A 17,500-nucleotide genomic window follows, 5' to 3' on the forward strand; every position below is an offset into this window, starting at 1 on the left:
CAGACAGACAGACAGACAGACAGACAGACAGACAGACAGACAGACAGACAGACAGACAGACAGACAGACAGACAGACAGACAGACAGACAGACAGACAGACAGACAGACAGACAGACAGACAGACAGACAGACAGACAGACAGACAGACAGACAGACAGACAGACAGACAGACAGACAGACAGACAGACAGACAGACAGACAGACAGACAGACAGACAGACAGACAGACAGACAGACAGACAGACAGACAGACAGACAGACAGACAGACAGACAGACAGACAGACAGACAGACAGACAGACAGACAGACAGACAGACAGACAGACAGACAGACAGACAGACAGACAGACAGACAGACAGACAGACAGACAGACAGACAGACAGACAGACAGACAGACAGACAGACAGACAGACAGACAGACAGACAGACAGACAGACAGACAGACAGACAGACAGACAGACAGACAGACAGACAGACAGACAGACAGACAGACAGACAGACAGACAGACAGACAGACAGACAGACAGACAGACAGACAGACAGACAGACAGACAGACAGACAGACAGACAGACAGACAGACAGACAGACAGACAGACAGACAGACAGACAGACAGACAGACAGACAGACAGACAGACAGACAGACAGACAGACAGACAGACAGACAGACAGAGGCATTGCCTCCAGCCAAGTGATATCAAGCAACTGTGATTCTGAGAATGTCACACACGTCAATAAATCCAGAGAGAGATGGACAGCAAAGGAAGAGAGGCAGAATGAGAGAATTCATATTTGGACTGGATGTCTATAGCAGTAGTTCTCAACCTTTTCAGGCCGCGACCCACCAAAATTATTTTGATTTTATTTTGATAGTGTCTCTCTCTCTCTGTCTCTCTCTCTCTCTCTCTGTCTCTCTGCCCCTCTCTGGCTTTCTTCCCCTATTTCTATGTCCGTCTCTCTCTCTGTCTCTCTTCCGCGCGCGCACACATGCACACACTAACACTCACTCCTGTCCTATGCTTGAATGGATGGTGTGATGACATGTGCAACTGGGGGATGGGCATTTGTGTGTGTGTGTGTGTGTGTGTGTGAGAAACCATATGTGCGTGTGTGCGCACGTCATTGTGCATGTCTGTCAGGATTTAGGAGAATGTGACACAAAGATAAAGCACTGGCCTTGGGGATCTGTATGTGTGTGTGTGTGTGTGCACGTGCATGTCTGTGCTTGCGCACACAGCCACACACTGTCTGGTGGTGTAGGTTGCTGTGTGCATGTGCGGTGCTAGCCCCTCCTATGCCCAGCTTTGTGTGTTTGTGTGTACCACATTTGTGATGATTTGATTGGCTGAGCACGGAATGTGATGTATGATGATAAGAGCGCCCCTCACTTCACCCTAGTGTGATTGTTTTATTCTAATATATGAAAACAAATTGACAAAACGCAACATGTAAGCTATGTATATTAATTGTAATTGAGGAATAGGTTGGCAATAACTTGTCCTGGTGACATGCTGGCCCCATCTCTCTATCTCTCCCTTTTTATATCTATTCTTTCTCTCTCTCTCTCTATCTCTATCTCTATCTCTATCTCTATCTCTCTCTCTCTCTCTCTCTCTCTCTCTCTCTCTCTCTCTCTCTCTCTCTCTCTCTCTCTCTCTCTCTCAATTCAATTCAATTCGGTTTATTGGCATGAATGTAACAACTACAGTATTGCCAAAGCATAAAATGCAGCACAAAACAAAATAAAAAATATTACTGAAAACAATATCAATCATACATATATAACATTAACTTTCGCAATACAATATGTACAGTATTAAATGTGTGTGTTGTGTGGGTGTCAAGATAGCTATTGTCAAGATAACAGTCACATTGAGTGGTGTTTGTTATGTGTCCCTCGTTTTGTGACATGCAGTCACATACTGTGTGTGCTGCAAGTCCCTCTCCTAATACAATGAGTTGTTTGTCATTGTCATCTAACTCTTTAAAATGTCGGATCAACAACTCAAATTTCCTATATAAAATGTGTATTTCAGTCTGTATCTCTCTCTCTCTCTCTCTCTCTCTGTGTGTGTGCTCTCTTCCTTTTCATAGTAAAATCGTATTCAATACATACATTTTATCTCCCATCCTCAGATCTCTCTCTCACACACACACACACACACACACACACACACACACACACAGAGAGAGGGAGGGAGAGCATGAAATACAATACAACGCACAAGCCACTGGCCTATCTCACCCCCTGCTGCTGTGCCTGAACAATCTGCTCTTCTGCAGAACAGTAGGAAGTTAGAGGAGAGGGAGAGAGAGGGAGGGAAAGGGGGAGAGAGAGGGAGGGAAAGGGGGGGAGAGAGAGAGAGAGAGAGAGAGAGAGAGAGGGAGAGATGAAGGGTGTACAGAATGAGACATACAATATACAGAGAGAGAGAGAGAAATGTGCCACGCTCTGCATTATAGAAACAGGGGAACACTGAGGTTCAAGGCCAGACACGCTAATATTCACTCTCTGCACCTGCTCCATGCACACACACACACACGCACACACACACACACACACACACACACACACACACACACACGCACACACACACACACACACACACACACACACACACACACACACACACACACTCTCTCTCATGCACGTGCCATGCTTCTTTAGAAAATAGACTTTTGTTGTAATGTTTGACTGGATTAGATCATATTTAGTTTGACAGATCCTGGACTATTCTACCATTACATTTCTTTTCATGAACTACTATAGTCTCAGTGAGACATGTACAGTTTGTTTTGTACACATTGGAGAACGAAAGAAACAGGTGTGCTTCCTCTGGAAACTGCTCTTGGTTGAGGCAGTGGGTGCTCAGCTTGGAAATATAACTCATAAAGCAACTACACGTAAGTGGAAAAAGCCGCACTCCAAAATAAAAGATGTAAGACTGGCTCAGATGTGGCAGATTTGCAGAAACGCGTCAGCGTTCTCAAATAAACATGAGAAATTGCATCTTTTATTTTGGAGTGCTGCTTTTTCCACTTTGTTGGTTTATGAGTTATGTACACATTGGATTTGAAAACGTTTAGAAATAAAATGAGTATTTAAAAGATAATTATTCACTCACTGTATACTCCATGGCCTGATCTCCGCAGTGAAGTTCTCCTTGTTTATGTATTCATTTTTAACTCTAGTGTAAACATTATTTTTACCAAATGGACCTTTAAGGGTACACATTTTGGTTTGTATGCTCTCTGGAGTTTGATTAATACTGTGCATAATATACCATTGTGTAAAACTATGTCTGTTGTGCCTGGGATACTTTGTGTGCGTTCATCTTGGGATACTTTGTGTGCGTTCATCTTGTTAACCAAGCGACATAGGTTTCAATGCATTGCAGGACATGATCTTAGCAAAAAGAATTCCATGAATACAAAAAATAAGATATTCCATGAATTAGAAACCAAATGTATAAGAAGTAGTGAAAATGTTCTATCTACAAGCTGACAACACTGCACAGTGCTATTGTCACTAGTTCGAGACATGCAACTCGTTGAGCTAGAAAGTTTGGGAAGCACTATATTTTTACACGGCAATAAAAAAAAACAATGTCTACGAAGATTTACTTGGGTGCTGCATATCATGGCGTTTCTTGTTTGATAGGGTTGCTTAATTGATTGCAGATTGCATTTAGATTAGTGACTGACTGGATCATTTGGGTGAAATTACCTCCCAGACCACATTCGCACGGATGGTTTTAAACACTGGAAATTAAATTCATTATAATTAGTCTCATGAACGATCGATATGTGTGTGTACATTTAGGAAATTGTGTTTTGATCAGCTAAACCCCCCCCCCCCCCCCTCCTCCACCAGCATTCCCCATTCTCTGTGATGGCAGGAGTGGAAGTAGGTGTACAATGTACTGTACAGTATAGGACAGTATTGTACCAAGCATATTTTACAGTACTGCAACTATTGATTAGGCCAAAAACACATAAGAGGTTTCTGCCCAAAACATTTCATTATTTTACTGTGACGTCCTGTGCAGTTTCCTTTTCAGAAACTTCTTTCTCATTTTAAAGTGATTCAATTTCCATACTTATTTGGTTTATAAGTATCAAAATGTACTTCCAGTCTATATGCTGAAGCTTGTAGATGTGCTGTTGTCGGTGCACAATACGATGCGTAACCACGATCTTGTTGTTCGTGTGTAACAGTGAATGTTCCATTTCCCAGATAAGACTCCTCTCCTGTCCACTGCCCTCTCATTTACTTTTCCTATCTTTGTTTTTATACTGAACTACCCCCCCACCCCCACACCGTAAACAGGAATATGGAAGTATAGCCAGAGGTGGGAACAAGCTGTACATTGATTGTCTAACGGATTAAATTACCCACTGGCTCCACTTTCTCTCTCTCTCTCTCTCTCTCTCTCTGTGTCTCTCTCTCTGCCACAGTGGCTGGCGCTGGGTGGCTTCAGCACACACACACACACACACACACACACACACACACACACACACACACACACACACACACACACACACACACACACACACACACACACACACACACACACACACACACACACACACACACACACACACACACACACACACACACACACACACACACACACACACACACACACACACACACACACACACACACACACACACACACACACACACACACACACACACACACACACACAGAGAGAGAGAGAGAGCGGGGAAACCACTTGATGTGCAAGCAAGGTCCAAATTACTTGCTGTTCCTCTGTTAACCAGCAGGGGCTGCTGGTGTTCATGTTGTTGCTCTGTGGAGAGGTGAGGAAATGGAAGGAGGGAGTGAGAGAGAGGAGGGATGTCTTCTCTTCTCTTTGTCCTCTAGCCTTTTTCTGCTCTCTTTTAAACTAATCCATCCTATGCTTTTCCACTCCACTCTGTCGGGTGGAAAACCTTGTATGTGCAAAACCTTTCCTTGTTATTGTTTAAAAAGAAAATCACACTCATGTGAAGTGATCCCGCCCACTGTGGCTGCCTGTATTTATATTGGCACATGATGTCTTACGTCGTCCTTTTCTGCTCTAAGCAAACATTACAAATCCCATAGAATTGGCTGCTAAATGACGTAATCTTCAAAAGCCATGTATTTGCTAGCGCCCCTCAAAAAATGTGACATTGAATATACCGTAGCTTATACATCGGCTATTTTTACTACTAATGTGTGACACTTGTATGATATGAATAATACAAATAAAAACATAAAACCATTGAAATAATGGTTTTCACCCGACAGAAACCGTATCTTGTATGAACACTGTCACCATGTCCCATGAACACTCTAGAACAGTGATGCTCAACCCTTTTTGAACACTGTCACCATGTCCCATGAACACTCTAGAACAGTGATGCTCAACCCTTTTTGAACACTGTCACCATGTCCCATGAACACTCTAGAACAGTGATGCTCAACCCTTTTTGAACACTGTCACCATGTCCCATGAACACTCTAGAACAGTGATGCTCAACCCTTTCATCTCTTTTGAACACTGTCACCATGTCCCATGGACACTCTAGAACAGTGATGCTCAACCCTTCTCCTGTCTTCATCTCTTCTGAACACTGTCACCATGTCCCATGGACACTCTAGAACAGTGATGCTCAACCCTTCTCCTGTCTTCATCTCTTCTGAACACTGTCACCATGTCCCATGAACACTCTAGAACAGTGATGCTCAACCCTTTTTGAGGGGCCCTAGCACCTCCTATAATTATGTGCAGCTTTGAGGGTCTGTGTAAACACAAACATTGGAGACAAAAGTGAGGACGCAAATTGTGATTGGCCAGAATGAGATGATGTAATGATGACGTATGATGATAAGAGCACCCCTCACTTCACACGGGTGTGATTTTTATTGTTACACATGACTTTGGTCCGGCGCGGTCTGTCATTAGTTCCGCAGTTCCTTTGCGATGCGATGCCAGTGTGTGGTCTAGCCATCACCAACTCCTGAATCACTGCACTCCACACTTATATATGTCTACAGTGTTGCGCCGCAGTGCGTCTGCGTAGATTGTTATGACTTGGTTTAACAGCTTAATTTTACAGCATGCCCAGTTGTTTTATTGTCTTGATTATTGTGAGTTTGCTGTACAATGTCAGCATGTAGTCATCAGGAACATAAAAAAATAGGACGTCAAAGTAAGACAAGAAATGAAGAAAATAGAAAATCCATCTCTCACAGTGGCTTCTTGTCTTTACCTTTTTTAACTTTTTTTTCTCCCTCCCCCCAGAACGAATCACGTTTCACCTGAGATGATAAATCATATTATATCTCTGAAGGTTCATAATATAAAATTATTACAGCAGGGATTGGCGTTATTAAAGGCCTTGGGGTCTTATTCCCTCTTCTTCTCTTTTTCCCCCCCAATCTTTTATGCGTTTGTTTTCTGCGTGTAATGTGTGACTTGACAGGGTTTTAATAAGGAGCCTCATCTCCAGGCTGTCAGAAGCGTGTGGTTTATGGCTCCGTCCTGACAAATGGAGCTGGATGTTAATTTCTCTAATGCAGGGACATTGGACGGCCTCAATCACACAGGCCTTCATGAAGAAAGTATTGTGTTTTTATTACAGGGGGTTTGTCTGATGAGTGCACACTCCCACACTCCCACACACACACACGCACGCACACGCACACGCACACACACACACACACTCTTTATTTAAAGACATTTAAGCCTCGGACAAAGGCAACTCGGATGGTGACAACTTATGACAATAAACACCATTTTTTGGGCCGAACAAACAATTAAAAGAAAAAAGGGCAGGGTACAAGGTTTTTTTTCCTGTCTATCTTAATTTGTCAATGTCTCCGTCTTTCTCTGTCCATCTCTCTGTCTCTCTCTCTCTGTCCATGTCTCTGTCTCTCTCTCGCTCTGTGTTGATCTTTCTTCCTTTTGTCTTTTCCTGTCAACCTTCACACAGAAGGGCAGCAGGCATTTCAACATTCACTACATCTCTCTTTAATGTTTTCTTTTTTCTTCTCTCTGCCAACTTAATTGTGTTTTCAATTATGTCCCTGTTTTACCGTCTCGTGACATTTATGTTATGACCCCCTACCACCGCCTCTATGCACGCGCACACACACACACACACACACACACACACACACACACACACACACACACACACACACACACACACACACTCTATAAGGTACGCCTGTCTGACTGCACGCCAACATAAATTTCTACTCGGCGAATCACATGGCAGCAAACCATTGCATTCAGGCATGCACACGTGGTCAAGATTATACGGTTAAAAGCAACCATGTCTGATGCTGGGTTTTTAACCCTAGCAGATGGTCTTGACCAGGTGTGCATGCCTAAATGCATTGAGTTGCTAGCACGCCATTGGCTGATTAGAGAGATTGTGATGATATTTAACGTTCAAGTTTCTAAACTATGCTCTTTCCATATTGTGTTTATTTTTTCTATTTCATTATACCCGTCTCTCTCTCTGTGTCTGTCTCTCTCTCTCTCTCTCTCTCTCTCTCTCTCTCTCTCTCTCTCTCTTTCTCACATCAATTTTACTCCTCTTACTTATCCCTACCCACAATCCCCGGTGATCGGGTCTTACCAGTCTGCCATTGATTACCAATGGAGGCAGCTTTGATTGGGGCTGTGTGTGTGTGTGGGGGGGGGGGGGGGGCGGAGTGGAGTGGACGGAGCCCAAATGGAGCCAATAAAACGTGTAGTGGGAGAGGGTGTGGGCGGGGCCTCCGACGTTAATAGTGACACACAGACAGGTGACTGGTGTGTCACTGGTTAGTGACACACAGCCAGGTGACTGGTGTGTCACTGGTTAGTGACACACAGACAGGTGACTGGTGTGTCACTGGTTAGTGACACACAGACAGGTGACTGGTGTGTCACTGGTTAGTGACACACAGACAGGTGACTGGTGTGTCACTGGTTAGTGATGCACTGTTGATTTTTACAGCAATTTCAGTTTTTTTTATGATCTTACAAAGCTGATCAATGATAATCGAGTACTAGTAGTGATGTAGTGGTGAGATTTTCATGATTGGCTGGCCTCTAAGGCTAAGCCAATGGGAGACTAGCCCTATACGGCCAATGGGACACTAAGCCCCACGGCCAATGGGACACTAAGCCCGCTCCCTTCTCCCCACCACCATGACTAGAGACTGAAAACACAACTACAGAAAGCCCCACTGAGGCACCATTTCCAAGAGAATGGAATAAAAGCTGATAATGACTTGTTCGTTATTTTTTGTCATATTTTAGTCATCTGAATTTAGTCGACTAAATTTGGCAAAATGTTGCACTTGATTGCATGCTGAAAATGGCAGATCTACAAGCTCACAACGCGTCACAGCTGTTTGTTTATAATGACATGCCCAAAATATTGATTAATTAATCTATTATTTGACTATTAGTATTATGCCTATTATTATTATTATTTTGTTTAGTTCATTAAATCGATTAGTATCTGTTGCACCCCTAGCGAGGAAGCCCGGATTCTATCTCAGCATACAGGACACCAGAATGTGTGTACAGGCGCGTGCACATGTACAGTATACAGTAGACACACACACACACACACACACACACACACACACACACACACACACATCATGGATATAGTACTGTACACAGTCAACTACTATGCACTTTTATGCAGACTTTCTTTCTGTCTCTCATTCTATTTTATATAGTAGATTTCAGTTGCTTGGCAGTAATGGAGTCAAAACCAAAGTCGACATCAAACAATCTTTTGGTATACTTTAGTGTTGTCAGTTCGCCTTCTATTGTACAGTGTGTTAGCACATGTGCTGATTGTTTCTATAAATGCCTTCCATGGTGGATGGATGGAGGAATTTATAGTTTGATTCATTGTAGAGATGTGCGTGACTGTCCAACATGTGTTTCAAAGCAATCAAAACACATGAAATTCATAGTTTTAATAGAATGGATCATTAGAGGGTGTTGCACATGAATTGATTCTTCAATAGATACTTCGTGATCATCTCAGCCGATCGAATATAAATGACACCATTCAACATTCTAGCTTCTAATAACAGCATTGCATATCAACCGTTTTATTTTTTATGAACAAACACTATAGCATCATTCCGCTTTCCATTGTAATCATTATCACTAAACCATTCATTTAACCTATTAAAACCTGAGGCACATTCTAAAAAACTCTTCTAACCGTTGTCTGTTGGTGCTCATCATGTCAAGTACCCCCCAAATCGCGTGCGTGCCTTCCCCTATAGGGTTGACGTGGTGTCTGGTTGCTATAGGGCCCATGTTACCAGCACTCTATTTGCCTCCACACTTCCACAGACTATAGACAAATTCACAGAGGCATGCCTGGGTGCGGCCATTACTGAGGTGTACCATTAAGTGCGGCAGCACTGATTAGCTACACCTGGCCTACGGAGCACCTGCTCCATGGATTACACCTCAGTAATGGCCGCGCCCAGGGCACTCCTTTGTGAATTAGTCTATACTCATAAGTACTCTGCCTTGGCTCTAGGCTTATTATCCCACCCTCAATGTCTTTACAAATTGTTCAGTTAATTCATGGACAGTTAAACACATTATTCAGGCACATTTCAGCCACCTCTTTCGCCCATTAGGCCGACTCTATGCAACGTGATCAATGTTACCTATGGTAACATCATTCTACAGGCCTTTCCGTGTTACACTTATTATACTAATTATATTATTATCCCTGTGGTGCTAGAGTGAGAACGAGATTGAGCTCCTAGTCGTTTGAATTTTAGATATGTGGTTGAGCAGGGTAAGGTAAGGAGGGTGTTGAGAAAGTGTGGCTGAGTAAATCAGAAAGAGTAGGCGTACAGTATGTGTATCTGAAGTGGCTGAGCGTGTGTCTGTGCGCACATGTGTGTATTCTGTCTGTTATACATTATAAGCCCTGGGGTATTGATTGCTGTTTCACACAAAGAACTAGCTGCCTTTTGTTAGCCCCCCCCCCCCCTGTCTCTCCTTCCCTCCCTCCTCTCTCTCTCTCTCCATCCTCAACCCTTTGCGCTTCCCTAGAACCACCATGATGACCCCGCCTCTCGTCTCCCCCCTTCCCTCCAGCTTGTCACACACACACACGCCCCGCCCTCGCTCCCTCACGCCGTCCATCCTTCTTTCAATGCCTTCAGAAAATAGACAAGCCACCCCCCGCCACCCCCAAACGGTGCGATGTTGAGAGCTTGTTTAGGTCAGCAATTTTTTGCCCGAGCTTAAATTTGGCGTCATTCTTTCTTCCATTCCTAGCCCTTTTCTATCCCCATCTCCTTTTCTGTACCCCTGCCAACGGGGTATTGTTATTGTTATTGTAGTTATTATTATTATTATATTCCTGTTCATGCACAACGGAGAGTAGCCCAGTTAACATCTGAAAATGTCGAGTGATTAACAATTTTTTGACAAATTCTTCATTGAGTTTAGTATATCTCCAACCACACCTGTCAACGGGACAGTGTCAAAAAACAGATGCAAAAAAAAGCCCAGTTACGCAACTTTAAAATGTGTGAATGTGAATTAAATGTTGTGAATGTCTATATTGTCTTTGAAGACCCACAAATAAAGTCACAATGAATACAAATACTATAAAAATGGCTTATATTAAATACATATTATAAGATGAGTTGGCTACCGCAATTACACTGCTTAGTATTTTATTTTTTATTTTTTAGCTATTTCAGGTTGCCAGCGGTTACTTTTGCTTTTCCATTTTAATATATGTACTGTATCTCTACATTTTTGACTGGGATTACATGAGACTGTACAAGTTGGTACATTAACCCATTCTGAACGGGAACCCGTTTTGGTGTCAGCATCATGTTATGCTTTAGCTATTGAAAAATAGCAGATCTACAAGCTCATAGCGCGCCACCGAGTGGCGCGCTACGAGCTTGTAGGTCTGCTATTTTTGAAAAATCGAAGAACGACTGACATTTTTTTAGAATCTGATCTCGGGTCAGAATGGGTTAATCGGACCAGTGTATGTCCAGTGGAAACCTCGTATGAATCTGATCTCAGGTCAGAATGGGTTAAGCCATCCTGCTCCTCTTTAATTGATGCACCCATCCGTCCAACAGTAATGACATTTCACCCAGAAAGCTCCTCTTTTTTTACCCTAATCCATCCCTCTCCAGCATGCTTCTGAAGATTAAATGTTACGGCATGGAGAGAGAGAGAGGGGGGAGAGGGAGAGAGAATGTGAGGGAGAAAACGAAAAAAAACTTTGCGCATGTGAGGGACAGCTCACGCACACACACACACACACACACACACACACACACACACACACACACACACACACACACACACACACACACACACACACACACACACACACACACACAGAAAGAGAGAGCACAGTTGTCTGTCCTCATTTTTAGTTTATTGGGTTATGTTTGGAAGCCCTGGTTTGTGGCCAAATAGGATTTAGATACAATGTCATTAAAATGGATCGGTTGGTAGTAAGGTAGACAATCGATGGGCTTCCAAAATCAATATTCTCTCCTCCTCCTCCTCCTCCTCTACCAACATGGGGAGAGAGAGAGAGAGAGAGAGAGAGAGAGAAGGCAGCTAGCCGGTTCACTGGAGCCAATAGGCTGGAGTCTAAAATACGTTGTATAGCGGGGGTTTCCAAAGTCTGGCCTGCGTGCCAATTGTGGCCCGACGGCGCATTTCATATGGCCCGCGGCCTAATTCCTGACCTAAATTGTGTACTATGTCCGGAGGTTTCACGCGCGCCAGCCATTTTAGTCATTTTATTACTTAAAAAAACATTACTGCATCAAAAGTAAACAAACATTGGCCAAATTGCCAAATAATAAAAGAAAGAGGCGACATTTGTGAAAGTATAGCTAATCGAGGCGTTGTACATCTTCACAATATTTAAGTCTTTATTTTTGGTGTTGTGGCGATAGAAAACCCATATTATTTTCCCATAGAGATTGCCAAAAGTATTTATATAAATTATTTTAAGCCTGGAACCAAGCCATCCAGTCTCCTGGTAAATCATGAACATAAAACATTTGATTCTGTGGCCTGGGCCAGCCTAGTGGTCCAGGCACCTTGGCTGGTAATCCAGCATGACAGTGTGTTGCGGGTTCGAGTCCCGATCCCGACGAACCTTACTGTGTGTTTTCCCCCCCATCTCTCTCCCCGTTTCCTATACCTACTATACATCTATCAATAACGGCAAAAAGTCAAAAACATAACATTTGATTATGTGTCCAAAAATATGTGAATATTTAATTGTATAGACCTCCGAAGTATGACATAATTTACACGTCCTAACGTTACTACCACCGACTACAGAGACAGTTTGTTGATGTTTGGACCACGATTCTAAGATGACCCAATGTTATTCTCTATAGAGAAATTACTTCCACAACCCAGGGGATGAGCGAGTGACGTCAAGACTTTGGTACTCTATTATTGCGACTGAAGGTTGAAGTTATATGGAATCGCGCATTTCCCGCCAGTATATGTGTCGGACGCGTGACATCATGTGACATCACGTGACATCATCAGGGATGGAGATCCCTGATCCCTGTCATCAATATTGTCCAGCAACTCTATCTGACCTCAAACCCTTAGATCTCCATATATGGAGCTGACCTGTTCTGCATTCCATATGTTGATCCTTCCCCATCCATCCTTCCTCTTCGATGTCTCCCTTTTGACTGATACCTGTCCATTCAAACTCTATAGACGGGCCTGCCCCAACGTCATTAGTGCAGCTGCGCCCGGCAGCCGGAGAAAACTAGAGTTCTCAACAAGCCCGAAAATTAAGATCTTACCTGCCCAGCAGTCACCTGTCACCCAGGCGGATATGTTGATCTGACCCCCCATTCCAAAGCGCCAGCCCTCCCCCAGCAGTCTGCTGTCACCCAGGAGGATGCGTGCTTGCTTCTCGCCTTCTGGTACAATCTATATTTAATAATCAACCTTTTTGCGGTTTTTAAGTATTGTTTGACACAGAATCAATGTGTTATGGTCATGATCACCCCCTTCCACCCCCATGGTCTATACTCAATGTGTTATGGTCATGATCACCCCCATGGTCTATACTTCAATGTGTTATGGTCATGATCACCCCCATGGTCTATACTTCAATGTGTTATGGTCATGATCACCCCCATGGTCTATACTTCAATGTGTTATGGTCATGATCACCCCCTTCCACCCCCATGGTCTATACTTAATGTGTTATGGTCATGATCACCCCCTTCCACCCCCATGGTCTATACTTAATGTGTTATGGTCATGATCACCCCCTTCCACCCCCATGGTCTATACTTAATGTGTTATGGTCATGATCACCCCCTTCCACCCCCATGGTCTATACTTAATGTGTTATGGTCATGATCACCCCCATGGTCTATACTTAATGTGTTATGGTCATGATCACCCCCATGGTCTATACTTAATGTGTTATGGTCATGATCACCCCCATGGTCTATACTTAATGTGTTATGGTCATGATCACCCCCATGGTCTATACTTAATGTGTTATGGTCATGATCACCCCCATGGTCTATACTTAATGTGTTATGGTCATGATCACCCCCATGGTCTATACTTAATGTGTTATGGTCATGATCACCCCTTCCACCCCCATGGTCTATACTTAATGTGTTATGGTCATGATCACCCCCATGGTCTATACTTAATGTGTTATGGTCATGATCACCCCCATGGTCTATACTTCAATGTGTTATGGTCATGATCACCCCCATGGTCTATACTTCAATGTGTTATGGTCATGATCACCCCCATGGTCTATACTTAATGTGTTATGGTCATGATCACCCCCATGGTCTATACTTCAATGTGTTATGGTCATGATCACCCCCATGGTCTATACTTAATGTGTTATGGTCATGATCACCCCTGCCACCCCCATGGTCTATACTTAATGTGTTATGGTCATGATCACCCCTGCCACCCCCATGGTCTATACTTGGTCCCTCCTTTATTCCCCCCCTCTACATACCCCCCAAAATAGCTGATCAGATCTGCAAGCTGCAGCTTGGCATAGGGGTGGGGGTCCTATATACTCTTCCTCTTTCCTTCTCTCCTTCCCTCCCTCCCTCCCATCTTCTGTAGATCTAAAGTTTTAGGGATTCTGGATGTGGACTCTATTTCTAATTCTGTTATCTACTGGCCCAGTTTGGCCTGGGGGGGGGGGGGGGGGGGGGGGCTGGGTATGGATGCCCTCCGTAATCCATTTATCTGGCCTGGCCGCTGGGCTTTCTCCCAAATGACAGCTTGCTTTTAGAAATCCCATTAAATAAAATGGAAATATAGCATGGAAATATATAGCATAGTATGGAGGGGTTCGGAAACACACACACACACACACACACACACACGTTCCTTGTGAGCGCATGGACTCCGGTTTGAATCTGACCCTCGTCTTGTCTTACATCTCTCTGCTCAGTTTAGGGCTGCAAATATCCATTATTTACTTTTTCAATTCATCGAAAAATCCATCCAGCAGTTAAGTATACTTTGCCGCACAACGGTGTTGTGCAAAAAGAGTTAAAATGGCAGACCTTCAAGCTCACAACACACTCAGTTGGACGGGTCACAGCTGGTGTGTGCGCGCGTGCGTGGGTGCATCCTCGGATCCCAGGACATAACACCTGCAGAATGATACACACACACACACACACACACACACACACATACACACACACACACACACACACACACATTATTTTATGCAATACACACGCCTTTCTACACACTTGAACCATAGTTTAAATACAGAACTACTCCTCCTACTGAGTGTCTTAGAAAGCCTCATTGTAGGCATTACACACACACACACACGCACACGCACACACGCACACACACACACACACACACACATTTTCACTCATTTTGGGGGTCCTCTTTTAGGACAATAGAGCAGCACGCCTGTTACTTCAGAACCCCACCCCCCTCTTTCTCTTTCTCACAACAAAAGGGTTCCCTCTCTTGCATGTGGCTGAATGCTCCCAGTGCTCTTTGAACATGACCCTGACAGAGCGCGCGCGCGCGTGTGTGTGTGTGCGCGTGCGTGTGCACTGTGACAAATGGCTCTAAGCAGTACAATGATATGAAGTGTGCCTACTTGTGTGTGCGCGTGCGTGCGTGTGTGCGTGGTTTAACTAATAAGTAATAACGGTGACAATAGAAGCGTGCCTGTTCATTTGTTGCGGCTGTGTTGGAGAGAAGCAGTCCGTTGAGGCCGCCTGCTGTTCCTCACACCGTTCACTGTGAATGAAAGCACATCTCTGGCCCAGCCGCCCCACAACGCTTAATGCAACTGCTTTCATGGGACTTTAACACTTGACTAAAACTGTGTTTTGACCACTTTAATGCAACTGCTTCCATGGGACTTTAACACTTGACTAAAACTGTGTTTTGACCACTTTAATGCAACTGCTTTCATAGGACTTTAACACTTGACTAAAACTGTGTTTTGACCACTTTAACCTATTTCAGCCTGACCTCAAAATAAAAATAAAATCTTCTAAATCCTCCAGTTTTCTGAAATACATATTTTCACGACTTTTCAAAAATAGCAGACCTACAAGCTCGTAGCGCGCCACTCGGCTAGCTAAATTATAACATACCGGTAATGTTTAAAACACCAAAAGGGGTTCCCGCCCAAAATGCGTTATGCCCTTTGTGACGGATAGGGAAAATTGCAGCAATATCTACGTTGTTGATCATACTAACCGTTTTTTATAGTAGGCCTTACTTAATATAGTTTTTTTATAGTAGTTTGTTGATTACTTTTATTGCAGTAATGGTCTTTTTTTTCCATTCAATTTTTTTAAGTATTTTATTAATACAAAATAATCACACCCGTGTGAAGTGAGGGGCGCTCTTATCATCGTACATCATACTGTCCATCATCTCATTCCGGCCAATCAGAAATTGGGTCCTCAGGCTTTGTCATCAATGTTTGTGTTACGCAATGTTTACACAAACACTCAAAAGTGTCCATTCATTGTCAATGGCATTTAATGTTTGTGTAGGACAAAATTTGAGTTACATACACTAAAAGCTGGACTCTAAATAAAACATTTAAAATCACCCCGTGTGAAGTGAGGGGCGCTCTTATCATCATACATAATCTCATTCCGGGCCAATCACAATTCGCGTCCTCACCATCGTCTTCAATGACATTCAATGTTTATGACAATGTTTGCACAAACCCTCACAGCTGAACTCCCCTCATATCACATGGGGACCCCCCCCCCCCCCCCCAGTTGGCGCACTGTATCAGATGAGTAATTCATAATTGTATTTTATGTGTGTTTCCAGGCTGTCTGTCCAACCTGCCCCCCAACGCCAAGAAGATCTCCAACTCGTACGAGGAGCGCAGGAAGCAGGCCACGGCCATCGTGCTGCTGGGGGTGATCGGGGCGGAGTTCGGGGCGGAGATCGAGCCGCCAAAGGGGCCGGCTCGGGCTCGAACCGGCGGCCAGGCGCCCGAGGGATTTGGTCTGACCAGCGGAGGCTCGTCCAACTACTCTCTGGCCAGGCACACATGTGAGTGCAAGCAAAACATGCATGCACACACACACACACACACACACACACACACACACACACACACACACACACACACACACACACACACAATGTAAAATGATCCGAGTACAAATTGTGTACAAATTGTGCCACGGCCTGTACACATTGTGTACAAAGTGTACAAATTGTTTATTTTGAGTCCATTATTTTTGTGTCCACAAAGTTTTTTAATCTATTTATTGTATAGGCAGATTTAATGGCTTTAATTTGTATAAAAGTCAGTGGTACAGTGCACACATGCATACTCTGCATGTGTGTACACGATACACACATGCACGCACACAATGTGGGGGTCTCATGCTCACAGTGCATTACTGTACGCGTCATGATGCAACGCATTGTGAGCTTGTAGATCTGCTATGTTCACTGCCAAAGAAAAATGAGTGTCTTTGATTTTGTGAATTTCTTTTTTTAAACCTTTTGACTTCAGCTGAATAAGTTAGATTTTCTTTTAAATTTCTGGAGGAGAAAAAATGGTAAGAAACACAGTGCTACAGTATATTTACTCGTGAGTCGTGACCCATAACAATGTGTCCGCGACCCGTGTGAGACTCTAGTCTGGAAAGCAGGGCTCACACTGTACAATGTATCCATTTGTACACTGTCTAAGTAAAATGAACACCCAGGTTTTTTTTTACTGTGTAGGAACTTCACTGTTGGATTAATTTGCCGCAGAGATAGGATTGATTTTCAACACTCAAGCTTGTCACCTTAAGGAGCTTGGTGCTGGCACACACACACACGCACGCGCGCGCACGCACGGTGCCTTATCCATGCCCATGCTGTGTACCTTGGTGGGCATCAAAGCTGCACTAAGTTGCCATTCTCCTCCAGAGCTCT

The 17,500-nt window shown here is 43.7% G+C and overlaps 1 protein-coding gene across 1 annotated transcript in view; it reads left to right on the forward strand.

The window, feature by feature from the left end:
- The window catches only part of wdr7 (WD repeat domain 7), a 120,372-nt gene that overhangs the window by 66,319 nt on the left and 36,553 nt on the right, over window positions 1–17,500 (forward strand). The window contains exon 23 of the mRNA XM_080756100.1: window positions 16,391–16,618. Coding sequence (XP_080612226.1) covers window positions 16,391–16,618 — 228 coding nt within the window. The remainder of the gene's footprint in view (window positions 1–16,390; window positions 16,619–17,500) is intronic.

Source organism: Protomyctophum bolini, assembly GCF_963924005.1.
Source record: "Protomyctophum bolini genome assembly, chromosome: 22".
Classification (NCBI taxonomy): domain Eukaryota; kingdom Metazoa; phylum Chordata; class Actinopteri; order Myctophiformes; family Myctophidae; genus Protomyctophum; species Protomyctophum bolini.